Source organism: Canis aureus, chromosome 32 (genome assembly GCF_053574225.1).
Source record: "Canis aureus isolate CA01 chromosome 32, VMU_Caureus_v.1.0, whole genome shotgun sequence".
Taxonomy (NCBI): Eukaryota; Metazoa; Chordata; class Mammalia; order Carnivora; family Canidae; genus Canis; species Canis aureus.
This window is the reverse complement of record NC_135642.1, coordinates 15,227,884-15,254,866: the sequence shown is the minus strand read 5'-3', so window position 1 is coordinate 15,254,866 and position 26,983 is coordinate 15,227,884. Positions and strand designations below refer to the sequence as shown.

Below are 26,983 nucleotides of genomic sequence, written 5' to 3'. Positions count from 1 at the left end.
AATTTTTCCCAAAACCACAAACATCAACTGGTCCTGGTATTTCCATAAACAGTGCAGCTAAGAAACAGTTTAGAGAAAATTTAACGGGATTTAGATTATATCCATTCTGTCCTCTCTGCCCTGAGAGTAATAATCCCACATGGGTCCCAGTCCTCCCCAATGGTCTTCCCATCTCTGATGGAAGAGTCCTTTTACAAAGTGGCATGTTTGGCTGCTGCTTTAGAGATCCTCCTGTGCCTTCTTCTTCTTCTTGGCTTTTTCTTCTTGAATTACAGGGGGGTTTGTTGCCTCTCGTTGTAGATAGCTAATAAAGTCACTTAATTCACGGCCACCCTGAAAACAGAAAGATTATTCTGAAATTTTTAACCTTTTAAAGAACCCTGGATTTTTTCCCCAGTAGGAGGACTTTTGAGTTTGTAAAAGCACATTAGTAACCACATATATTGACCATGAAATTAAAAGTTTCCAGTTAAATAAAACTCAAAGAACTGGATATGCATGTGTATGTGTGTATTTGTGGGGAGATTAGACAATGTACTTACTTCATATTTCTTTGGATTTAGCTTCTTGTTGGCTGGAGAGAAGTAGATGGTAGGAAAACTGGGTAAAAAAAAAAAAAATGTTAACTCATTTCAGGTATCAGAGTAACTCCAACATATACTTCTCCAGTTACTGTTTCTGGGAATAACTTCTCATGATTTCTATCTCTCTCTCTCTCTCTCTCTTTCTTTCTTTCTCTCTCTCTCTCTCTCTTTCTCTCTCTCTCTTTCTCTTTCTTTCTTTCTTGGAATAACTTCTCATGATTTCTATTTCTTTCTCTTTCTTTTCTTTTTTCTTTTCTTTCTCTTTTTTTAGAGAGTGAGTACATGCAAGCAGGAGTTGAGGGGGAGAGGGAAAGAATCTTAAGCAGGCTCCACGCCCAACAGAGCTGTCCTGGGGCTTGATCTCACAGCCCTTAGATCATGATATGAACTGAAATTAAGAGTTGGATGCTTAAAAAAAAAAAAAAAAAGAGTTGGATGCTTAAACAACTGAGCCACCCAGGTGCCCCTCATGATTTCTCTCTCTCTCTCTCTCTCTCCTTTTTAAAGATTTATTTACTTGAGAGAGAGAGAGAGAGAGAGAGAGAGAACACAAATGGAGGGAGGAGCAGAGGGAAAGGGAGGGGGAAAGAATCTCAAGCAGACTCCTCACTGAGCATGCAGCCCTATGTGGGGCTCAATCTCACAACCCTGAGGATCATGACCTGAGCTGAAATCAAGAGTTCAATGCTTAAGAGACTAAGCCACTAGGTACCTCAATTTCTATTTCTGAACAGATACTATTCTTCATCAGTGGCTAGGTTACATCCTATCAAAACTCAGTAATATGAGAGCTCACGAAATCTGTGGCAGTCATTGTGGGTCCATGAAGCAGAATTCTAAGCCAGGAAAGCATTAGTAGTTCTGTGCTCAACTGTAAAGAGGGATCCACTCCCTATACCATGCCCAATAAATGGTTTATAAACTTATTTTTCCCATCAATTGCCTAGACACTTTTATTAGCTTTTAATCTACTTACCCTCTGACTTCATATGGAGAAGGCACATCATTGGCTGTGGCATCCATCTTGGCTATGATAATATTGGGGTCTTTTCTGAGCTGTTAATACAAAACTTTTATTTAAACTTTGAGGTTTTGGTGACTGAGGACACTTAGTTAAATCAGCACTTAAAATAATCTCCTTTTTAAATACTTGGATAAATTCTGCTCAGATAGGAAGAAAAGTGAGATCTGCACATAATATCTAGCTTTCCACAGTCTTCCTTTTTTCCTCTTGGTTTCTACATATTAAGACTCTATTTATAGCCACCTTCAAAATTACCTGGCCTAAATAAAACATTACAAGGGCTAAGTCAAGAGGAACATAATGGATTCATATAAGCCATTACCAAAATTCAGAAGCCTAGATACTTTTTTAACTAAAATCTAGATTGATTCTTTGGAGTGGAAAGTCAGAACAGATGTCTGAGGCACTACACAGGCTACAGTCACTAAGGGGACAGTCAGAAGAAAGTAAACAGTAGACAGCTGAAAAAATCTACCTTTACTTTGGTAATAAACTAATTAGGATAACTAATTTAGCCAATGCTAAATATGTGTTCAATTCCCAAGTCAATTTTATCTTCAGAATAGGGCTGACTTACCTTCTCTCCCAGTTCTTTATACTTAGGCTCCAGATTCTTACAGTGACCACACCAAGGAGCATAAAATTCAATCAGCACATCTTTATTTTCGTCATTCACTATTTCATCAAAATTCTCCGCTACCACTACCTGGAATATACCAAAGATCCTCTAGTTGGTAAGGCAAGGTAAAGAATACAATTCATATGCTATATTTTTGGACCCAAACTCTCTCAAATTTGATATGCTAGACTGGAAATACGTTACTGAAACCCAAATTACATTTATAGACTATATAAAAAATGTTCTGATCACTGTCTAGGTCATTTCCAACCAACTCATTCCCATGTCTCTCACTATCAAACTTTTTTCAGGAAGTTCTAGGAAATCACTACCCAACCATTCCCTAATCTCATTTTTTTTTTTTTTTTTACAGATTTTATTTATTTATTCATGATAGTCACACAGAGAGAGACAGAGAGGCAGAGACACAGGCAGAGGGAGAAGCAGGCTCCATGCAGGGAGCCCGACGTGGGATTCGATCCCGGGTCTCCAGGATTGCACCCCGGGCCAAAGGCAGGCACCAAACTGCTGCGCCACCCAGGGATCCCCATTCCCTAATCTCAAATCAATAATTTTGAAACTATTCTTAGAGGTTAGCTTGCTCTATCCCAAAGAGTAACTTAATTCTAATATAAATACCATCAAAAATTCAAAATTTTATATTCTTGCCCCTACTGAGCATTGAGCTCTGCCAATGCATATTTTATGACTCAGGGAGGTGAGGACAAACAAAAACAAAAACATAGCCAACAAGGTCTCACTTAGACCCAGCATTTTTTAGAATAAAGAAATGAGGAAAGTCAATCATATCTCAATAAAACTAAAAGCGTGGGAAGGGGGAATGTGAGATGAGGACAGGAAGCTGCTTAGTGCCTTGGTGAGGCTATGAACACCTCACCTTTACTGGCCCATCATTGCTTTCTGGGATGGGCTCAGACTTCAGATACCTCTTCAGGTTGCCATCAAAGTAATCCTGCAGGAATCTTTCAAGAGCCTTGCCATCACGTCTGCAATTAGAAAGACAAGGGTCAGGTTTGTTAATCTTCCACTGAGAAGTTTAAAAGCAATTTCTTAGAATAGTTTCTACATATTTTCACTTCAATTTCAAAGTCAGAAACTAGAAGCTAAAAACAGGAGCTTATTTCTCAAAATGCAGATCTACTGACTGAACAGCAACAAAAAAACTACCTCTTTGTATTTCTAATGTGTTCTTTGTGGATTAGAAAGGTCAGAAGGAAGAAAACATTGGTCTTCTAGAAATTCACTTCTTCAAAAGAACCAGATCTTTGTTGCTCTGGAGAATACTGCCTATTTATGGTACCTTGTTTTACTGATTTGCTCACAAAGAAAATTTCCTACAGTTTTGGTCTCCCAATGTCTCAGAAGGTGAAAAGTCATACTTTTTCAGGGTTTTAAGATCTTTCCATTCCGAGTTTACCTTATGCCAGGGTAGTATTCCAAGAAGAAAAGGCATTCTGTAGGGATGGGAGGAGGTTGCAATGGTCCAAAATTACAGCAATCTCAAAGAGACTGTCCAATGTTCTCTACTATTTCTTTCTTTTTTTAAAAAGATTTTATTTATTCATGAGACACACACACAGAGGCAGAGACATAGAGTGAGAAGCAGGCTCCTCACAGGGAGCCCAGTGTGGGACTTGATCCCTGAAACCAGGATCATGCCCTGAGCCAAAGGCAGACGCTCAAACCACTAAGCCATTCAGGCATCCCTATCTACTATTTCTAATGGCAAGGTGGAAACAATCATGTAAGTATTTCAAGCTGCCATCATTTTGTTACTTTTCAGAATTTATTAAGGATTGTTATCCTTAAAGTACTTATAATTAATTAAATTAATTGAGAAAAATGATAATCACAGGTCTTGGCTAGATCTATCTTCACATTCTAATGTTCTTTTTTATAAATCCTTAGTAGTGTAAAAAGGCTTGACGTTTCTTTACAGAATAAAATCCCAAACCCATGTTAACTTGTAACTCACGAGAACTCCTCTTGCATGACAAACTTCTCTCCTTTTGCAGTTCTGATAGCAACAACAGGAATCTCTCCAGCAGTGCTTTCCAAGCCAAAATCAGAAAGTTCGTGGCTAAAAGTTTTGCGGCTAGCTACAGCAAAGTTGAGCTTGTTTCCAGCATCTAGGAATTTCTTTGCTACCATCATCACTCTGTGGGAAATGAGACATTTATGCCAAGATTTATAACATAGAGGTAAATCATTTCTGAAATCATGAAGCAAGAAGCCAGAAAGCCAACACTAAATTTTACAGTCCATGCAGCCCTCTGGAATCCATCCGAACTATATTCTTGAGCACCAAGACAGAGTATAGTACACTCCAAAGTCTTACTGAACTTCACTGCCAACCTGGTGGTACCAGTCCATTCCCACTGAATCTTCCTATATTATATAACTAAACTATTGCAGGCATAATGACTGATCTGAAAAGAAAATTTAGAAGGATAAAATGCACTAACATTTGAGTGGGCAAATAGACACAGTATTTTAAATATTTAATATTATTATTTGATATTTATAAACTTTGGAAATAGTTTGTTATTTGTCCTTAACAGTTTCAAAGGGTTTTGGGGAGGGAAATCTTTCCATTCTTGTTGGCTCTCACATTATACAGTGTAACAAGATAATGAGAAAAAACTGTTTACACACTGGGTAAACTTATTTACAATGGGAAAAATCATCTTTATTACCTGTTTCTCCAGTAGTTGGAACCTTTAGCATTCTTTTCATAGTCCACATCATAGTAAGCCACAAGTAAGTCCTTGCCCTGTATCAAATCTTTATTGTCTTCTGTCATGTGAGGGCAGATCCCAAAACTGAAATAAATAATCTATTATCAAATTTGGCAGATTTAGCTAGTTTATAGAATTATCACAAAGTAACTGATAGCACTTTATAAAGAAAAGAGCTTTAAACATAAAAGTACCGAGCAATATACCTTCTAGGAGTTCTAGGGTCCATATATTACTGCTTTAGTATAAACTTCAACTATTATCGTTCAATCCCTTGAATAAGGCTATCTAATCCAAAACATGGGTCTGCTTAAAAACTGAGATATAAAGCCAAGTATTCCCAAACAAGATATAAAAAGGTACTCACATGTTTTCTTGGATAAATTTTTTAATCTTGCCACTGGTCATCTTCTGTTCTATATATGCCACAGTCTTGTCCTCAAACTTATTCATCAGATGTGAAGGACGAAACAAGGTGATACCCCTTTAAAAAAAAAAAAAAAAGCTATTAGCAGATAGGCAGCAGATGGTCTTCCATCTTTTATTTAAAGCTCAGACTATCTACTCTTGCTACCACTTTTACTCTCACCATTTAAACATATAAGGACTCTTTTCTGGGACCAAAGACTTGGCAACATCAAAGCTAAGGTGCTAACCATGTTAATCTCAAGTGCAATAATTAGGTATGAATGAAGGTTTAATAAACCTTGGGTGGAAAGTTAGGAGACTTTGGTTCTAATTCTAGCCCTATTAATTTAAAAGACCCTGTGCCAGGTATCAGTTGAATCCTTTTGAGCTTAAGTTTTTTCATCAGTACAAAAGGGGATTTAAGGGTGTTAGAGTAGATGACTAATTTCCAAACCTTTAAAAACAGTAACAGTACCCAACCTACCTCCAAATCCTAGGATGTACAATAAAGTAGAGCTTACTCTTAATGGAAGGTACCTTGCCTGGCACTCTTCTTGAAAATCCAACTCTCCCACATAGTAAAAGAATACTTCAGTAGAGAAAATGTCTTTTTTTTTTTTTAAGATTTTATTTATTCATTCATGAGAGAGAGGCAGAGACAAGGGCAGAGGGAGAAGCAGGCTCCTCACAGGGAGCCCAATGCAGGACTCAATCCCTGGACCCTGGGATCACGTCCTGAGCTGAAGGCAAACGCTCAACTGCTGAGCACCCAGGCATCCCAGAAAATATCTTTAAGATCCCTCCCAGCTAGCTATAAAACTCTCTAGGTAGGTAAATAATTATAGGTATGTTTAGCTGGAGTTCATTAGAAATGCCTTTGTTCTAGACTTCTCTATCCCAACAAACCAAGTTTATCAATTTTTGTCTTGCTGGTACTATTTTGCCCCTCTAAGCCACGGTCTCTTCACTCCATTGAACACTTGAAGCAAATTCCTTTTTAAATGTCTAGTCTTGTTCAGCTAAAACTGAACCCCAATTTCGTTCCAAGTTATGGGTTTATGTCAAGTACCAGCTTTCTCAGAAAATGCCACTATTCTGACTACTAATATCTCACCTCTGGGTTCTTCTTCATTCATTCCTCCTCCCTCCACTACACACCCACCCACATACAACTTTATCACTTGTTTTTGGCTAGGCCTCAGCCCTTTAAGTCCTTATATCCCTCTCACTCTTCAAGTATTAACCATTGACTTTATGTCAGTTAAAACACAGGCATTTTAGGGGTACCTGGGTGGTTCATTCGGTTATGTGTCTGACTGACTCTTGATTTTGTCTCAGGTCATGATCTTAGGGTTGTGAGAGCGAGCCCCATGTCAGGCTCCATGCTCAGCGGGCAGTCTGTTGAAAATTCTCTATCCCCTTCTCCTCCTCCCCTCTTAAAAAAAAAAAAAGAGGCTTTTTGGGAACCTAATACAAACATGCTGGACAAACAAAAATGTAAACAGGCCTAATATTGTGGGGGTTTTTTCAGTGTAGTTATCAACTTCAGAGCAGTTATTCTTAAAAAACAGAAATCCAGCAGTTCCAAATATAATCTTTAATGATGTTATGACCTTGGTATACACATGATGACTTTAATAAGACACCCTTTACATAAGGTCTTCTCAATAAGACTTTTTTTTAAGATTTTATTTATTCGTTCATGAGACACAGGGAGGGAGGGAGGGAGAGAGAGACAGAGGCAGAGACACAGGCAGAGGGAGAAGCAGGCTCCATGCAAGGAGCCCAGTGTGGGACTCAATCCTGGGACCCCAGGATCACGCCCTGGGCCGAAGGCAGGCGCTAAACCACTGAGCCACCCAGGGATCTCCATCAAGAACTTTTAAAAAATATTTTATTTAAATTCAATTTGCCAACATATAACACCCAGCACTCATCTCATCGTGTGCCCTCCTTAATGCTTGTCACCCATTTACCCTATCCCCCCCCACCACTTCCCCTTCTGTAACCCTGTTTTACAGAGTTAGGCATCTATCATGGTTTGTCTTCCTCTCTAATTTTTCCCCACTCAGTCCTCCCAACTATTCCCTTATGGTCCCTTTCACTATTTCTTATATTCCACATGAGTGAAACCATATGATAATTATCTTTCTCCAACTGACTTATTTCATTCAGCATAACCCCCTCCAGTTCCACCCACATCAATGGTAGATATTCATCCTTTTTGATGGCTAAGTAATATTCCATTGTATACATCTACCATGTCTTCTTTATCCATTCATCTGTCAAAGGGCATCATGGCTCCTTCCACAGTTTGGCTATTGTAGACACTGCTGTTATGAACACTGGGTGCAGGTGTCCCATTGTTTCACTATATCTGTATCCTTGGGGCAAATACCCAGTAGTGCAATTGCTGGTTCATAGAGTAGCTCTATTTTTAACTTCTTGAGGAACTTCCACACTGTTTTCCAGGGTGGCTGTACCAGCTTGCATTCTCACCAACAGTACAAGAGGGTTCCCCTTTCTCCACATCCTCACCAACATTTGTTGTTTCCTGTCTTGTTAATTTTAGCTCAGTAAGACTTCCAATCAGAAGTTGATAGGTCACTTTAAAGGCAGCCACAATGAACACATATAAGGTTAACAGACTGTTTTATGTGTTTAATGAGCCAAAGGTGGCTCCAGATCCATTGACAGACCTGATGTGTCTTAATCTAAAAGGCAGTCAAACCTACAACTTTGCATCCAGACTTTCTAGGTTCAAATCCTAGTTCTGCTACTTATTAAGGGCTGTGAAGCTAGGCAAATTACTTAACCTCTTTCAGTCTTTTCTCTCCTATAAAATGGTAATAATAACAGATCTGTCTTACCAGTTGTTAAGAGGATTAAATAAGTCAGTAGTAAATGGCACACAGTAAACATCACATATTTTGTTAAATGTAAATCAGTAATACTAGGCCTTAGCACACTGTTCTTCTTTATATGCTCACCCTGAGTGATCTAGCTAGTGTCATAGTTTCAATAACTATTTACATGTGCTTGACCTATAAATGTTATCTCTAGTTTAGAACTCTTCCCGAATTCTAACCTCATTTATCCAGTTGTCTACTGGCTCTTCACCATCTGGATATCTCACAAAGTTTTCACTCGCTGGGCCAAAACAAACTCATCATGCCCTTCAAATTTGTTTCTCTTCATCTTTTTCCCAGCTTGATATCTATTGTTGACCCAGTCATCCAAGATATAGAAACCTAGACTCATTCTAAATCTTCTTTCTTCTCACACATGGCTAGGGACCAAATCCTACTGTTTATATTTTTTATACTCTCTCCTTCTCCATGTCCCTGATGCTGCCCAAATTTAGTCTCTTAGAGGTCACCTTTAGTTTAGACTCTTAGTACCTTACTATTCCTCCCCTTTCAAACCATCATCACATGGGTACCAGAAACTTTTCTTCTGAAACACAAAATCACATTACTCTCTCACTCAAAGTCTTTCAATGGCTCTCACATGTCTAAAAGATAAAATTAAAAGTCTTCTATAATTTGGTCTCTGCTTACCTTTCACTATCACCTCATTTATAAACAATACTTCAGTAGTACTCTAGGTCTCAACATTCCTAAGTTGTTTCACATCTTGGGGCCTTCACTTCTGCTGCTCAATCTGGAAGAGTGTGTGTGTGTGTGTATATATATAATTTATCTATCTATCTATCTATCTATCTATCTATCTATTTATCTAAATAGGCTTGGCTCCATGCCCAACATAGAGCCCAATGTGGGGCTTGAACTCAGGACCCTGAGATCAAGACCTGAGCTGAGATCAAGCAACAGATGCTTAACTGACTGAGCCACCCAGGCAAGTTTATCTGGAAAAATTTTTATCCCAATTGCCACAACCTGCCTGGTAAAACTTACATTTCAACACTTCAAGAATCACCACCTCTATGAAGTTTTTTCTGATACTACTCTTCACCTCAAAGAAAAAAAATCACTGCCTGTTTTTCTGGCACATCCTGCCTAGACTTCTATTGTTAACACCTATAACATTCACTTAACACTTACATTTTTAAATATATTCACTATCTCCCCCTACTAGATGTACCTCAAAAGCAGCAATAGTTCCTCACACTTAGCTTAGTAAATGTTTTGGAAGAACAATGCATAAAAATCAATTGTACCAGTTGATACAATTAGTACTTGGTCCAGAAATTTACCAGGGTATTTAACTCAATTACTTACTCTCCATCATCATCATATTTGTTCACCAGAGACTCCACATTAGTGTGTGCAAATCGGTAGTTATCCCGCAAGTTGCTGGCTGCTTTTAGAAACTCAGAATGAGCTTCACTAAATAAATCTTGGAAAAAACCTATACAAAAAATATCAAACACAAGGAAGAAACAGTAAGTGCTGAAACATATTCAAACTTTAAAATTCTTCTATTTTCAAAGCCTTCATTCTATGTATAGATAAGTACAGTGAGAAAGGCAAGAGGACTAAGTCTGCTTTGCCATGAGTACCTAGGATATTTGGTAAAATACTTAGGATTAGAATTTTCCCTCTACCCTTTAAAAAAATTTTTGTCCCAGGGAGCCAAGGGAGAGGATTTGTCAGAGTTCAAGCCTTTTCTAGTTTTTCACAGTTAAACAGATTTGGGCAAATTACTTAACTTCTTAGAGTTTCAGGGACTATTTTAGGTGTCAGAAGGATCAAATAAGACAGTATGTCAAAATAAACCATCAATTTACTTCACTGTATTTTTTTTACTTTTCTTCAGAACTTCAAGACTAGAAAAGTGACTGAAACCTAAGTGTTTATTAAATGTCTGCTTATAGTTAACTCCTTGAAAATATACAGAATTAGTAAAATCCAGATGATAAGGGGCTTTTAGTCAAATTTAAGTTACAAACCATCTTCTACTTCCAGAAAGTCAGTTTTATTATAATTACAAGATTAAGAGAAGCACAAATAGATTGTATGTTTATTTATTTATTTTTTAAATTTTTATTTATTTATGATAGTTACAGAGAGAGAGAGAGAGAGAGAGAGGCAGAGACATAGGCAGAGGGAGAAGCAGGCTCCATGCACCGGGAGCCCGACGTGGGATTCGATCCTGGGTCTCCAGGATCGCGCCCTGGGCCAAAGGTAGGTGCTAAACCGCTGCACCACCCAGGGATCCCCAGATGTATGTTTAAATTTATTTTATACTTACACTTAAAACAAAAGTAAGAACACCCAAGATGTAGAATGTGTTTAACTGCAAGTTATTTTAAGGATAAAATGAGATACCTGAGAAACACCTGAGAAAGCAAAGGCTGCTGTATAAATATACACAAATCCTAGCAATTTCATCTCAAGAACTAAATCCTCTACTACAGTAGACACAGAGGCTTATTATTTACTAATATCCTCCCACCTTAAAACTTTATTTTCAATCTTAACTACCCTACTGAGTTAAATCTCCAAGTCTCAGATGTGATAGAAAAAGTTGAAGATATTTCTAGGTTGAAGATATTTCTATTTCAGGTCTTTAACCGAAATTATATCTTTATTTATAAGAACACAAAGCCACTCCAATGAAACCAATTTTTTCCACATTATAGTAATGCTGACCTTAGTCTATGAGTTGTTTTTTCAACTGCCCCCAAGGTTTCTTAAACTGGTTTAACTTTACTGTTTACTCAGATACAAACGGCTTTTAAAACCAAGTTGATAATTTTGTTGTATAATCAAATATTTGCTACTTACCCACCACAGAAGCATCTTTATCACTAATGAACTTCTCAAATTCTTCCTCGGTCCTGAGAGGAACTGAGGCTGGTCCTGCCTGCTTCTTCAGATGGCTAACAATTCCATCTTAAAAGGTAAGATGAAAGATCATAGCAACACAAATTGCTAAGTTTTAAGAAAACAATCATTCATATAATTCAAAGTTCAAAAGTTTCAAAAGTGGGAGCATCTGGCTGGCTCAGTTGGTGGAGCATGTGACTCTCAATCTCGGGGTTCTAAGTTGGAGCTCCATGTTGGGTGTGGAGATTACTTAATAACCTTTAAAATAGACATATTATGAATAAATAAGCAATTACATATTTATTCTTTTTCTTTTTAAAAAAATTTTATTTATTTATTTATGATAGTCAGAGAGAGAGAGAGAGAGAGAGAGAGAGAGGCAGAGACACAGGCAGAGGGAGAAGCAGGCTCCATGCACCGGGAGCCCGATGTGGAATTTGATCCCGGGTCTCCAGGATTGCGCCCTGGGCCAAAGTCAGGCGCTAAACCGCTGCGCCACCCAGGGATCCCCCTATTCTGTTTTTTTTTCTCCCCAAATGGCAGCATACACCTATGCTGCTCTGTATTTTGTGTCATCTAATATAGTTTGGAGATAATTTACGCCAATGTACATAAAGAGCTACCACAGTCTTTTTTATACCTACATAGTGTTTCACTGTATGGATGTACCATAATTTATTTATCCAGACATATGATAAACATTTGTTTCCAATTTCTTGCTGTTCTAAGTAATTCTGCAATAAACAATCTTTTTTTTAAGATTTTATTTATTTATTCATGAGAGACACAGAGAGAGAGAGAGAAAGAGAGACACAGAGACAGGCAGAGGGAGAAGCAGGCTCCATGCAGATGGAGGATGTGGGACTTGATCCCGGAACTCCAGGATCACACTCCACCAAAGGCAGGCGTTAAACTGCTGAGCCACCCAGGGATCCCCTGCAATAAACAATCTTATACTAAGGTCATTTTGCACATGATTAAATACATTTTAGGGTCAATTTCTAGAAATGGATTCACTGGGTCAAAGAATACATGCATTTATAAGTGTCACAATGCCTCCCCAAAGAGACTGTACTTATTTATACCTTTACCAGGGATGTATTAAAGTGTTTATAATAGTAGAAATTAATAATGTCTTTGTTCATGTTATTCTCTCTGCCTAGCACATTCTTTCCCCAGATATTCTCCTGACTCCCTTCCTCACCTCCTTTTAGGTCTTTACTCAAATGTCATCTTCTCAAATAAGCTCTCCCTGAACATCCCATTGTAAACTAAAACCTATTCACCTGCAACACTCCGGAATTCCCTTCCCCCACTTTATATTTCTCTAGAGCACTTTCCACATACCTAATACTCTTTCCTTATTATTTTCATCTATCTCTCTCCACTACAGAGTAAATTCCAAATGCATAAGGATTTTTGTCTGTTTTGCTCAGTGATATAAACCTAGCTCTATCGCTTCTCGGCCTTTTGGCTAAGATCAAGTGTAAACCTAGCTCTAGAATAATACTTATTAGCACGTGAGTTTGAGAAACATCCATTTTACAAATAAATTAAGTAAACAAATCCCTTATTATTAAGTAGCATAAAGAGTCATTTGTAGCCTTACATTTTTAAGGCAGAAAATACACTAACTTGGCTAGCTTGTGTAAAGGTTTTACTATATATGGGTCAATTATGCCATGTACAGGATCCACCTACATCACACTTTCCTACTGAGGTAAAATGGGCTAGATAAGTAAATCATTTTATCCCCTAGATCATTTATCAACTTTCTTCTGGAATTCACTGAAACCATTCAGAGGCTCAAAATGCCCACAGGTCAGAGGTGGTACTCCTCCTCCATAATATTCTACCTCTTGTACCCTCTTTCTCTTCTAAGCACTCTAATGACTTGTTAACTAGCTGAGACAGAGTACTGTTAAACTCTTCCAACATGACTGAGCCTACTCTGCATTTCTTCTAATGTTCCTTCTCTCTCCAGTCATGGACTTTCTTCCACCTTTTAAATGTTTTCCTCAGGACCCCTGGGTGGCTCAGTGGTTGAGCGTCTGCCTTTGGCCCAGGGCGTGATCCTGGAGTCCCGGGATTGAGTCCCACATTGGGCTCCCTGCATGGAACCTGCTTCTCCCTCTGCCTGTGTCTCTGCCTCTCTCTCGATGTCTCTCATGAATAAACAAATAAAAAAATCTTTAAATAAATAAATAAATAAAATAAATGTTTTCCTCAACTCCGCATATATGAGGGGTTGCATCAACAGATTAATTGAAATTGAATATGATTTGCTTGGTCTTCAAGATTATTATTACTATATCATGATATAAATTAAAAGGACTTTAACCTGAGGCTATGATAAGAAGTGTTACTTTTCTCCCTAAATATGTAAAATTCTCTGGAAGATATAATGGGAGTGTGGAGCAACCAATTTAAGCAGGAGAGCACACAGCATAGTTCACAGAGGAGTACATGAACAAAATAATATATTCTAAGTAGCCAAACAACTGACCTCCTAGTCAGATACCAAGAAATTCTTAAATTTAAGAAATCTATGTTACAGCCCAAGTAACAACATCTGACCAGTAGCAGTCTAACTGGGTTCACCTACAATTTAGTTAAGACACGTTCAAGTTCAGAAAAATATTTCAAGGGATCCCTGGGTGGCGCAGCGGTTTAGCGCCTGCCTTTGGCCCAGGGCGCGATCCTGGAGACCCGGGATCGAATCCCACGTCAGGCTCCCGGTGCATGGAGCCTGCTTCTCCCTCTGCCTGTATCTCTGCCTTCAATACTTTTAAGCCCAGGGGCAGCCCGGGTGGCTCGGCAGTTTAGCGCCACCTTCAGCCCAGGGTGTAATCCTGGAGACCTGGGATCAAGTCCCAGGTCGGGCTCCTTGCATGGAGCCTGCTTCTCCTTCTGCCTGTGTCTTTGCCTCTCTCTGTCTCTGTCTCTCTGTCTCTCATGAATAAATAAATAAAATCTTAAAAAAAAAAATACTTTTAAGCCCAGGAAAAAAAAAGCTTTTTTTCCCCTTTCTGTACTTAGATATATCAAATTTAAGTGCTGACTAAATGACTTCAGTTGAATCAAAGTATTTTTTTATGCATTCAACAAAGAGTTACTGAGTATCTCCTGCATGTGAAGAGTCTGCACTGGAGACAGAGTAGTAAAATAAACAAGGTCTCTGCTTTCTTAGAGCTTAAAGTTTAAGTAAATTCCCGAATAATAAACAAAATCTCCAAATAAACAATTAAAAAATCATAATAACAAGCACTATATAGAGAAGGAAGAAGATGATGTGATAAGAAAATGACTGGGTGGCTACCTTAGGTCTGGTGGCCTGGGAAAGCCTCTGGGAGATAAAAGTTAAGCCATGATCTGAATGACAAAAAGGAGCAAGCCATGCAAACATAGGGGAAAATCAATTGGGGCTGTGAACATAACCAGGGCAAAGATCCTAAAATGAAACAATCTTAAGATGATGTAAGAGTTAGGCAGTGGCCGTGTTAAACAGATGTTTGTATACGAATAACAGCCATGAAGACTGAAAACATTCCACCTCCCTAAAATACCCATTGAACCCCTTTTTCTCTTAGCTTTCCATTGTGAAAAAGTAAAACAGGCCTCATTATTTGAAAGACTCAAGGCCAAACTGTCCAAAATATTTTTTCTCATCAATTTTAGGTGCTATAATTGATTATATTTGATCCAATCCCCATTTGCCTTTCAAACCTTCATTTGTTGGGGCACCTGGGTGGCTCAGTGGGTTGAGCATTTGCCTTCAGCTCAGATCATGATCCCAGGGTTCTTTTTTTTTTTTTTTATTTTTTTTAAATTTTTTATTTATTTCTGATATTCACAGAGAGAGAGAGAGAGAGAGAGAGAGAGGCAGAGACACAGGCAGAGGGAGAAGCAGGCTCCATGCACCGGGAGCCCAACGTGGGACTCGATCCCGGGTCTCCAGGATTGCGCCCTGGGCCAAAGGCAGGCGCCAAACCGCTGCGCCACCCAGGGATCCCCGATCCCAGGGTTCTAAGATTGAGCCCCGCATCTGGCTCCCTGCTCAGTGGGGAGCCTGCTTCTCCCTCTGCTGCTCCCTCTGCTTGTTTGTGCTCTCTCCTTCATTCCCCTTCTTCTCAATAAATTAAAAATCTTCTTAAAAAAAAAAACAAAAAACAAAAAACACAAAAACTTAATCTGTCATCCACGCTATTTATACTGAAGCCACATGGTCTTTCTGTCCCTTGAACTCACCAAGCTTGGTTATACTTTAATGCCTTTTTATACACTTTAGGGCCTTTCCCTCTACTTGGAAGGCTCTGGCTCAGATCTTCAAGGCTAGCTCATTCTTATTCAGGTCTCAGCTCAAAGGTTACAGCCCTGATAACTCTGATGATGCAGTACTCCCAAACCCAGTCACTATCATATCATATGGTTTTATTTTTCTCCTTTAATGCTCTTATCACTAAATGAATTGATCTTCTACACTGAAATTAAATAATTTTTAATTGTGATAAAATATACATAACATAAAATTTTAACTATTTTACAGTGTACAGTTCTGTGGCATTAAGTACATTCACACTGTTGCACAGTAAAACTGAAACTCTACCCATTAAAAAAACTCCCCATTTTCCCATACTCCCTGGGAATCACCATTCTACTTTCTGTCTCTATGAATTTTACTACACCAGGAACCTCACATAAGTTGCAGTGTCATGGTATCTATCTTTTGGGATTGGCTTATCTCACTTAGCATAATGTCTTCAAGGTTCATCCATGTTATAGCACATGTCAGAACTTCTTTTTCTGAGACTGAACATTCCACTGTATCATATATACATTTTTATATAATTATTAATAATATGTTGCATTTTGTATGTCCAGTCATCCATTAATAAGACACTTAGGTTGCTTCTACCTTTTTGCTATTGTAAATAACGCAGCTATAAACATGGGCATACAAATATATCTTTGAGACTCTGCTCTTAATTTTGGGGAGTATATATTCAGAAGAATTGCTAGATCATTCAGTAATTTTATTTTTTAAAAATTTTCAGGAACTTCCATACTGTTTTCATAGCAGCTAAACCATTTTACATTCACACCAATAGTGCAAAAATGGTTCTACTTTCTCTGCTTCCTTGTCAACACTTGTTATTTTCTATTGTGTTTTTGGATGTAAAGTAGTTAACTATATATACTTTTAAACTTGTTTGTTGCCTTCTCTTCATTTCCCAGAATGTAAGCAAGTAAGAGAAGAAACTTTATCAATAAACAGAGCACCTCTAATATATCTGGAATATCTGGCACAGAGTAAGTACTCAATAAATATGTCAAATGAAAAAATGCCTAGTAGACCTTATAACTCAAGTATTGCCTACATTACTTACATTATCTGTTTATTTAGAGAAGTCTTTGGTTAAATACTAAACTGACCTCTTTAAAAGAGGAATTTTTAAAACTGCAAGTATGTCATATAGAAAAATGTCATGTTCACACTACAAAAACAGGGTACTTAACAAATTCAGTTTCCAGAACGTAATCCAGGATCCTTACCGGCAGTCCTAGGCCCATCATAAGCACCAGCTTCTTCACCATCTCTAAATATCTTCAGGGTTGGATATCCACTGACTCCATACTTATTACAGGTGTTTGTGTTGGCAGTACAATCAACCTAGAGATTAAGATATATGAACCATCTGTTATCCAGATGCATGTTGCAGGCTCCTCCTATATCCCCAGAATATTAAGACTGGTCAAATCATAAGAGGATCAAGTGACTTTTTGCACACATGCCACAAAACATTATATATATATATTTTTTTTAACATAATTTTTTTTTTTTTTTGAACATAATATTTTAAAGGCAGACTGGGGGATCCCTGGGTGGCGCAGCGGTTTGGCACCTGCCTTTGGCCCAGGGCGCGATCCTGGAGACCCGGGATCGAATCCCACATCGGGCTCCTGGTGCATGGAGCCTGCTTCTCCCTCTGCCTGTGTCTCTGCGCCTCTCTCTCTCTCTCTGTGACTATCATAAATAAATAAAAATTAAAAAAAAATTAAAGGCAGACTGGTGTAGGGCTAGTTACATCACAATCACCTAAAGTAAAGTAGTAGTTAAAATTTAGATTGTTGGACCTCCTACATGTTAGTAAGCTACTAACAGTATCTTTCTTACTTTGATTGTGATTATTATCAAGGGGATGGATGGATAGATGGAGGTACATTACATACTCCTTAGGCAGAGTGGAGTATAAATTGATTTGGCAAATCATTTAGATTTGATTCAATACTTGAATATCAATATTTGATTCAATGCTCCCCGAGCTAGTCTTAATATGGGCTAAACGAGGTAGATCTAGAGAGACCTATTAGGAAGAAGGAAAACAACTCCTATCTATTTAGCTATTTATTCTAAAGTTGGCCGTGCTACAGGCAATTTGCTTAAGATTCTGAGGTATGGTCCCAATGCTTTACCATAAACTAAGGTTTAGAAAAGTAATGTGTCCATAGTAACACAAGCTATAGCCACACAAGGCAGAATTAAATCATAACTGAACTCCCCCCACCAACCCAAGGAAAATCACCACAGAAACATCAGGATTAAAAGCAGTTTCCAAAAACAGTACTATATATGCATGAACTATTTATTCAAGGCTGACCAAGATATGAGCTTTTATTTAATTATTTGAGTGTGCACGCAAACGCATTGGGGAGGGGAGGGGTAGAGAAAGAGGGAGAGAATCTTAAGCCGGCTCTGCACTCAGCATGGAGCCGGAAAAGTGGGGCTCAATTTCATGACCCTGAGCTGAAATCAAGTTGGACCCTTAACCAACAGAGCTACCCAGGTGCTCCAAGATGTGAGCTTTTACACTACAGCAACTATGGGTTTACTATAGAATAATGGCAAAACTCTAGAAGTGTTACTATGATTATAAAAGGAAATACCAAGTTTACAGTTGAACAGTTACATACTTACAATAACTCATAATCTTTCTATTCTCATCGTTATGAATATCATAAGGTAGTTTAGGGAACTCATTTATTCAATAATTTTCTTTTAACCTTGACTACTATACTTTTACTTTCCATATTTGCCCCTTAATTCTTATTTACCGTATATTTTACCTTTCTTATCCCAGTAAGTCCCTTAGTTTCACTACTTTTAATCTTTAGAAACCATAATTAATACAATAGTCGGTTGTGTATTTGCCCAGAAACTGGCATTCTCTTCTTAGTACCCTAAGAGTAGAGAAAATGAATGTTAATTTTACAAACTACTATTTAATATACTCCATTTTCTTTTTCTTTTTTTTTAATTTTAAATTTTAGTTAACATACAGTGCAATATTGGTTACTGGAGGGGTGCCTGGGTGGTTCATTTGAGGGGCCCAACTCCTGATTTCTGCTCAGATCATAATCTCAGGGTTGGGAGATCGAGCCCCACTCAGAGTCCACGTCAGGCTTCAGGCTTAGTGGAGTCTGCTTGAGATTCTCTTTTTCCTTTGCCCCTTCCCCTGTTTGTACATGCCTCTCTAAAATGAATAAAATCTTTAAAAAAAATTAGTTTATGGAGAAGTCAATGATTCATCACTTACATACAACACCCAGTGCTCTTTACAAGTGCCCTCCTTAATACCCATCACCCATCTGGCCCTTTCCCCACCCACCTCCCTCCAACAACCCTGTTTGTTTTCTGCCCTTAGGAACCACTTATGGCTGGTTTCCCTCTCCTGTTTTTCCTTTCCCCATCCCATATGTCCAGCTGTTTTCTTATGTAAATTCCACATATGAGAGAGATCATATGGAAAGTACCCCATTTCCTTTAATGAAAAATCTGCCCATACTCACCTTTGCTAACGGGACTATTCCTTTTAATCTGGTTGCTGCGGCTTCATACTCAGGGGCAAGCCTCTTGCAGTGTCCACACCTATATAAATATATATTTTTTAAAAAGCCAAATTCTCAGTTTAATCCTTCAAGATTATTAATCATGTTTTTCTAGGAAAAATCTCAAACTATAAGACCACTTTTGAACTAGTAGCTGCTTTTAAAAGCAAAAATATCACCTGAACAACATCCCTTACTGATAAAGTAACCAGAGCTAAGAAAGTGAAGGTACTATCCCTTACGAAACGAGCACAGTGATTCTTAAAAATACAGTGATTGAAACCTTATAAGGTTCTAAGATAACTCTTAATGATGATGATTCTTAACACTTTAGGAATCATCAAGTACTTTTTCTCCATTCCTTCAAATAGGAATCCCTTTGTCCAGAAATCCAGTTTGAAGGGGTAGCAGAATGAGGCCCAAAAGCCACTCATTTGCTATAAATAGATATTTTAGCAGCTGTTGGAGCCTTTTTTCTTCTCAACCAAGTTTCAACACAGCATTAGAATGACATATTTAAGATGGCAAACCCTGTTTTTACAGCTACACAGTTCAACTGGCTGTAAGAACTGATGAGGATAAAACATTGTCAGAATATTTTCCCCAAAGGGCCATCAGAAACACCTGCTCCTAGCTTGGAAGTCCTAAGAGTCCCACATGCAAACTGTATATGCAATGGGGGAAGGGGGGATGATACTCCTCATCAATGTATAGCTAGTACCAGCTGTATGTCGTCTCTTCAAAACCCAATGGGTTGCAGAGGAACCACTTTGAGAAGGTAAAGTAGTTCTGTAACCTCCCCACAGACAACAAAAATAGAATTAGAAAACAGAAGGAAACACGGAAGAAACTTAACCTTATTTATTTCATAGCCAATAGTCTCAAAATTTATCTTATTAAGTGATAGACAAGTAACTTGGAAACATTTTGTCCCTAAAACTTGTTTAAAACAAAGACTATATTCTTCAAGGTCTTTAGGAGTTCTATTAAAAAATAGTCATTAGAAGATCGCTGGGTGGCTCAGCGGTTTAGCGCCTGCCTTTGGCCCAGGGTGTGATCCTGGAGACCCGGGATCGAGTCCCGCATCAGGCTCTCTGCATGGAGCCTGCTTCTCCCTCTGCCTGTATCTCTGCTTCTCTCTCTCTCTCTGTGTCTCTCATGAATAAACAAATAAAATCTTAAAAAAAAAATAAACATTTAAAAAAAATAATCATTAGAGAGACCATTAGAAAGCAAAGCTTAAATGAAAGAATGGTGATTTATAGAAAAGACTGTAATATTAGATGTTGCTTAGTGTCACATATGTATTTACTAAAAGTATAAAAGGATCAAATGATAAATACCACATCCAAGATGGGGGGGGGGGGGGTACATAAGATGAGGAAGGGATGTATAGGCTTCAACTGTTCCAGCTTTAATTTTTTAACTGGGTGGTGAATAAATGGTATTCCCTACACTGTATTATCATGGATGCACATTTTACCATATCTGATATTGTCATGTGCCCTGCAATCGTGTCATAGTTTCAATGGTAGCATTTCCTTTTTTGTGAGACATAAAATAAGGATTCTTCTCACAATGTGATATCTTACATGTGTATGGAATATGGTATTATTCATTACATTCTCTGTATTCCTTTTATATTGCAAAATAAATAAAAAATTCGTGTACTTGGGTTGCAACAAAAGCACCCAAATCCTAACTGATTTAATAAAATAACCAATTTATCTGAGAAATTCAGGCTTTGGGCAACATAATAAGGAATCAAAGATTAAAAATAAATGTTGGGACACCTGAGTGGCTCAGTGGTTAAGTGTCTGCCTCTGGCTCAGGTTTGAGATCCAGGGGTCCTGGGATCAAATCCTACATCAGGTTCCCCACAGGGAGCCTGCTTCTCCCTCTGCCTATGTCTCTGCCTCTGTGTCTCTGATGAATAAATAAATAAAATCTTAAAACACACACACACACACACACACACACACACACACATTACAGAGGATAAGAATTGGATCTAGGCCTTTAAGGATTTAAGGCTTCAGCCAGGACCTGTTCCGGGGTATTTGAAGTAAGGGGAATAGTAGAGCAAAGGTAAAATTACTAGTGAAAATGATACATTTGGAGAACTATGGAGGGCTTCTTTTGTTGTTAAAACAAATGTGTTATGTGTATTAAGACTACAACAGGGCAGCCCGGGTGGCTCAGCAGTTTAGCGCTGCCTTCAGCCCAGGGCGTGATCCTAGGAGCCCGGGATCGAGTCCCACGTCGGGCTCCCTGCATGGAGCCTGCCTCTCTCTCTCTGTGTGTGTCTCTCACGAATAAATAAATAAAATCTTAAAAAAAAAAAAAGACTACATCAGTCAGCAATATATATAAAAGAGGGAAAGTAGAGATAAAAATAAAAGCCACCTAGAAGATAATATATTTCACACAGCAGATAATGAAAACTTGGACCAGAGTGACAGAAATGAAACTTGGACCAGAGTGACAAAAATGAGAATAAAAAGGAAACAGAAGAGAGATTTCTGTTGAATATGTAATTATCAAGAAGACTGAGGCAATAGATTTAAGAATAGCTTCACCTCAACCATCTCAAAACATTTGAAGACAAAAAATAGTATAAAATAATTAGACCAGACCAATAATTAGCAGGTGTCAACTCAGATGCATACAAAAAATATCAGTGGAAGGAGCATTAGAAAAAAAAAAAGTGTATGTTTGGGCCCCACCCTGGGACTTAACTGAGCAATTCTTCCAGGAACCAGGGGTGTAAGGGATGTATGTAAGTAACAAAGCTGGAACTGAAAACCACTGTCCTAAGCATTTGCTGCATTCATAAGGTTATCAAATGCTCAAAGGAAGGACCTGTTTCATGAGTTCCAAAGAGACTGGAGGAGACTACCTTCTTCAAATTCACCAGGAATGAACTCAGGTGGAATTTGAAAGTGAACATCAAGATTAATCACTACTTCTTTCACTCGGTCCTAGATAGTTTTATTTATTTATTTTTATTTATTTTTTTTTAAGATTTTATTTATTCATGAGAGAGAGAGAGAGAGAGAGGCAGAGACACAGGCAGAGGGAGAAGCAGGCTCCATGCAGGGAGCCCAACATGGGACTCGATCCCGGGACTCCAGGATCACTCCCTGGGCTGAAGGCTGGCGCTAAACTGCTGAGCCACCCGGGCTGCCCAGTCCTAGATAGTTTTAAAACACAATCCCATCACCTTCAAGGATGGCACCTAACAGTTAATAATGAATCCCAACATATCTTCACTCAAAAATTATTACTTCATGTGATGAATGTCTCTGACAGAAAAACTGATGTAGTCCTTTCCCTATAGAACACCAGTCTGGCAGGGGTGACAGACCATATTATTAGGTCCCAATAGAGAGATGGGAACAACCAGTTAGGTGTCCAAGGAAGAAGTAACTTTTGAGCTCAATCTTGTTGAAAAGGTCAATTTGGGGTGGGAGGAAACATCAGGAATTCCAAGTAAAGGAATCAGCATGTATAAAAAGAAATATTCCATTTTATACTAGCCACACATTCTTTTTCTAATATATACTCCAGAAGTATTGTGTATCACATATTATTTTAATACTACTGTCTTAGAGGGTAGAGCACAAACCTACAACATAAGTAGATGTTGTAGACTTAAAACTTTAGTACTGATCAATAAATTTTCAGATATTATCACATTTAAATAGTGCTATTTATTCCCCCAGAGAAATTCAGATACTCCCATTCTTACAAATTACATAGATGATTTAAAAAAAAAGATTTAAGTTATTTATTCAAGAGAGACACATAGAGAGAGAGGCAGAGACACAGGCAGAGGGAGTAGCAGGCTCCATGCAAGAAGCCCGATGTGGGACTCGATCCCGGGACTCCAGGATCACTCCCTGGGCTGAAGGCTGGCGCTAAACCGCTAAGCCACCCTGGGATCCCCAATTACATAGATGATTAACTCCATAATGGAAATATGAGTCTACAAAGACAGCTGCAAAGAAATCTTTCACTTTCATTATGAAATCAAAGTGCAAAAAATATCCAAAAAGAAATGAGATGAAGAACTTGCTCAAAATAGGTTAATTTACTTTCATTAGGATTCTTTAGCCATTCCTACCTAACTTGTGAGCTAGTTCTGATCTGTACAAAGGATTACAGCAGTCAAAAAACATTTCTAGCTGAAGTATTAATAAAAATAGTTGAATGTGAAGAAATAAGGACATTATCAATAGGAGACTTCCTTGATTCCAAATTAGTCACTCAGAAAACTGATCCTGCTTGCCGGCATTGTGCTGGATGATCTTACCTTCTAGACCAATTAAAAACAGACACCACAGCAGGGACCCACCCAATTTTGGGGATAGTTTAGTGCATGACGGGATATGCAGTTTTTAGGGAAGCACATGCAACAATTTAAAGTAGGAAAGAACACTTTCAATCAAAAACATTTAAAAATCTGGGGCACCTGGGTGGCTCAGTGGTTGAGCCTCTGCCTTTGGCTCAGATCATGATCCCACGGTCTTGGGATTGAGTTCCCAATCAGGCTCCCCATAGGGAGTCGGCTTCTCTCTCTGATAGGTCTCTGCCTCTCTGTGCCTCTCATGAATAAAAAAAAATATTTTAAAAAATTGTTTTAATCTGCTTTAAACTAATGGTCTAATAGCCCATTAGTCTCCAGGAATTCGCTTTATGTTGACCCCTGTAGTCACAGAAGCACCATTCAGTTTTGATACAACCCCTTGCAGCCACTCTAAGTACAGTTATACCCCTTCAAAGTTAACAGCAACGTCATATATATGATTAAGAAGAGTTTCTAAGGGAGAATGTGACTTCTGGAGATGTATAATGAAAGACCACCTATGATATGTAATCGGTACTACCAGTTGGCCACAGGAATGCCCTGCACACAAAATCTGTCACAAGCTGTAAACAAAATTTCTTGCCTCTTAACACATCTTTCTGGTTCAGGTGGTTTTCATTACTGGACTTCTAGTATTACCCCCAGCAAGTCTGCTGAGCCCTTGCTGAGTGAAGACTAGAGTCAGAAGCAAGCAAAAGTTACATACCGACTTTGTTTTACTGATACTTTTGAATACAAATCGTTTTTTAATGAAAGGTATTGTGGCAGGAGGAAAAAAAATTAAGTACTGTAATTAGCATGAATATATTCAGCCATCCCAAGCCTTAAAATAATCATGGCTCTCTGTGGTAAAGATGTGGGAGTTTTAAAAACAAAAACAAAAAAACCCATTCAGGTCTACTGAGCCAAATATCCTATTTGCTTTCTCCTCTCACCCTCAACTTTTTGAGTTAGTTGTTGTCCTAAGGAATTGACACTCTTGTTCACTCTGAAGTGGACTATTTCTCCCTGGAGTCTTTTTGGGCATTCTTCTGAAACCCTAATTAAAACTGACATTTTAGACGGATTCTGACGGAATTACTCGTTTCACCTACTCTTTTTGACGGGATTCTGCTGGTGCTGAAATGTGATCAGCTTAGTGGAGAAAGTGTGCAGCATGCGATGGGACAAAAATAATTGCCTGCCTCAATAAAGCACTTATGACCATTCCGCAGCCACTGAGTGACCTTGGCTAGAAACCAAGGGCTGCGGGGCGTGGGGCAAGAAGAAAGGAAGTACTCTGGGGGGCCAGGGCCTGTGCGCTTGGTGGTGAAACGTTCGTTTCCAATATGAGGCCTTGGGATGCCTCGTTTGTAGGACGGAGAGCATTAACACTGACTCGGCCAGAAACTGTAATGATACGGATCTGAGCGGGGTAGGGGGTGGTTAAACCCTCTGCAAATAGGAAGTGCCGCAAGAGTACTGGGTAAGGCTGGGGCCCTGCGCGAGCCGGGCCTTCGGGGGTTCTTCCCGGGCCTCGCTCCTAGGCCATGAGCACCGACTTCTCCGCTCTCCGTGAGGCAGCTCGGCCCCCCGGGGGTGGGAAATCTGCCGGCTGCAGCGGGGCCTGCTGGAATGGTGCAGGGCGCCGGCGCCGCGTAGGCCCAACCGTTCCCGCGCCTTGGCCCCCGGCGCAGCCCTCCCGCCTTCCCTCCCGTGCCCCGGCTCAGGGGCCTCACCAGGGAGCGAAGAACTCGACGAGCATGAGGCCCGCAGAGCCCGTGTCGGAGATGCGACTCTCGAAGTTGTCGTCAGTGAGTTCCAGCACGTCGGAGGCAGAGGCGAGACCGGCCGCGGCGAAAAGCAGCGCCACGCCCGGGAGCAGCGCTCGGCAGCGGGGGCGCATGGCTACGAGGTGAGGCTGGGGGCGGCCGGGAGGGTCGGGGCTCGGCGGGGACTGCGAAGGCCGGCCGCGACCACGCACCCTGAGCCTGCGCTCGCGCGTCTGGCCCAGGCGGACCTGCAGCCGGAGGTCCCAACCCCCCAGCCCGGCTCGGGCCGCAGTGTGGCAGCCGCCGATTGGCTGCGAGGCGCCTGCGTCGGGCGGGCGGGCCCAGCTGGTAACCGCCGAGTGGCCGGGGCGTGGGGCGGGGCCGAAGCGGCGGGCGCCCGGGCGAGCCGGTCGGGAGGGGGTCCCGGGCCTGGGGCTGGGCCTGGGGCTGGGCCTGGGGCTGGGGCTGGGGCTGGGGCTGGGGCCGGGCTGGGGCCGGGCTGGGGCCGGGCCGGGCCCGCGGCGAGCCGGAACCCAGGGAGCAAGTGAGGTGGACTGAGGTGGAGCCGAGCTGGGAGCCGGCTCTGAGGTGGACTGAGGTGGAGCCGAGCTGGGGGCCCGCTCTGAGGTGGACTGAGGTGGAGCCGAGCTGGGGGTCCGCTCTGAGCTCGTCTTCCGTGGGGAGAGCTGCGTTCGGGGGTCGCCAGAGTCGGAGGCGGAGAAGCGAAGTCGGGGCTGAGTGGGCGGAACAGAGCTTGGGCTGAGGTGAGGCCCAGAAGCGCGAGTGGAGCCTGCAGCCGAGGGACGCAGTTGGGACGGGACACGTTTTCAAAATGTCAGGCTGCTGCATTTGTCCAATTCCTCTTGGTTGGTCTTTCCGACGCAGCCCGAAGCCCTCCCACTGCCCCTCCTCGTTGCGTTGCCTGATTACCTCAGGTCCAGGTGTGGCTTTTTGTCCAGCCCAGGGACTCCTGCCTTGTGGCTGCTACTTTTAATTAGAAATGCTGTCATACACGTGAAGGTGCCTGGTCACTTAGTCTACTAAGCAATGTCTCTTTTACGACTCTTAGCTCCTTTTGTTTCTCAACAAAAAACAAACAAAAAAAAACAACACCTCGAGTCTTGGTAAAAAATGCGTTTGACTTCTTAAGGGCAAAGAGGGTAGGAGAAGGGGAAGTAAACTTCCAATCTTTGGTGCACTCCAAGAATGAAATGACACTTGGTTTTCCCATTATTTTAACAGACATGGCCACCAGTCACCCAACAGGACACGTGCAACTGCCCCGAGCTGATGCCATTCGTTCACGTCTCATTGATACTTTCTCTCTCATCGAGCATCTGCAAGGCTTGAGCCAAGCTGTGCCAAGACACACTATCCGAGAGATAGTTGGTCAGCAGCCTGTTTCTTAACTAGCATAAATTTAAGATTCTTCTCTGCACCCTCCAAAGAGTAGAAAGCAGAGAAACTATTTTAAGGGTGAAAAATTCAGGGAAGATTGGCTTGGTTGCTAAGTTTGTAAATGATATCAAACCTGATAAGACTTTGTAAATAAAGCTCTTTGAACCCAGGAGATAGAAGAACCCAAGTAAAAGCCGCTCACTTTTTGGCCTAGGATAACTCCTAGTCCTGGCTGAGTTGAAAGTTTCTACGAAAGACACTGAAAACTTTCAGAGTTGAAACTGCTGCCTTTATTCTTGGGTGTTGACAGTGTTGGTCATAAGTGATATATTAGCTCTTATTCCAAACTAATGTCAATTGCTGTGAGAAAGAACAGCAAGGCAAATTTTGCA

General features: G+C 40.2%; 2 protein-coding genes and 1 pseudogene across 4 annotated transcripts in view; 2 read left to right on the top strand and 1 right to left on the bottom strand.

Annotated features, from left to right (window-relative positions):
- Nucleotides 1–63: 63 nt before the first annotated feature.
- Nucleotides 64–25,439, bottom strand: PDIA3 (protein disulfide isomerase family A member 3). Its single transcript, XM_077880890.1, has 13 exons — nt 25,161–25,439; nt 19,035–19,113; nt 16,740–16,857; nt 11,145–11,252; nt 9,636–9,765; nt 5,354–5,470; nt 4,945–5,070; nt 4,224–4,406; nt 3,126–3,234; nt 2,186–2,314; nt 1,561–1,640; nt 543–600; nt 64–333 (listed from the first exon to the last, which is right to left on the bottom strand). The coding sequence occupies exons 1-13, from the start codon at nt 25,325–25,327 to the stop codon at nt 220–222; spliced, it is 1,518 nt and encodes a 505-aa protein (XP_077737016.1). The 5' UTR covers nt 25,328–25,439; the 3' UTR covers nt 64–219.
- On the top strand, nt 12,641–12,794 carry LOC144303701 (U2 spliceosomal RNA; annotated as a pseudogene).
- Nucleotides 25,418–26,983, top strand: part of CATSPER2 (cation channel sperm associated 2) — a 15,892-nt gene continuing 14,326 nt past the window's right edge. For 2 of the 3 annotated variants that reach the window (XM_077880893.1, XM_077880891.1), the window contains exons 1-2: nt 25,676–25,957; nt 26,436–26,582. In XM_077880893.1, the coding sequence (XP_077737019.1) occupies nt 26,438–26,582 (145 nt within the window). In that variant the 5' untranslated portion in view covers nt 25,676–25,957; nt 26,436–26,437. Of the gene's footprint in view, nt 25,542–25,675; nt 25,958–26,435; nt 26,583–26,983 lie in introns of those variants that run through there. The other variant, XM_077880892.1, reaches the window with a different exon arrangement.

Bases quoted from the DNA above. Each gene is read 5' to 3' on its own strand.
- PDIA3 (XM_077880890.1), bottom strand. From the start codon at position 25,327: ATGCGCCCCCGCTGCCGAGCGCTGCTCCCGGGCGTGGCGCTGCTTTTC. The intron at 19,114-25,160 runs GTGAGGCCCCTG...ATATTTATATAG, and splicing joins GTCGAGTTCTTCGCTCCCTG to GTGTGGACACTGCAAGAGGC. The intron at 334-542 runs GTAAGTACATTG...TTCTGTTTTCAG, and splicing joins TAAATCCAAAGAAATATGAA to GGTGGCCGTGAATTAAGTGA.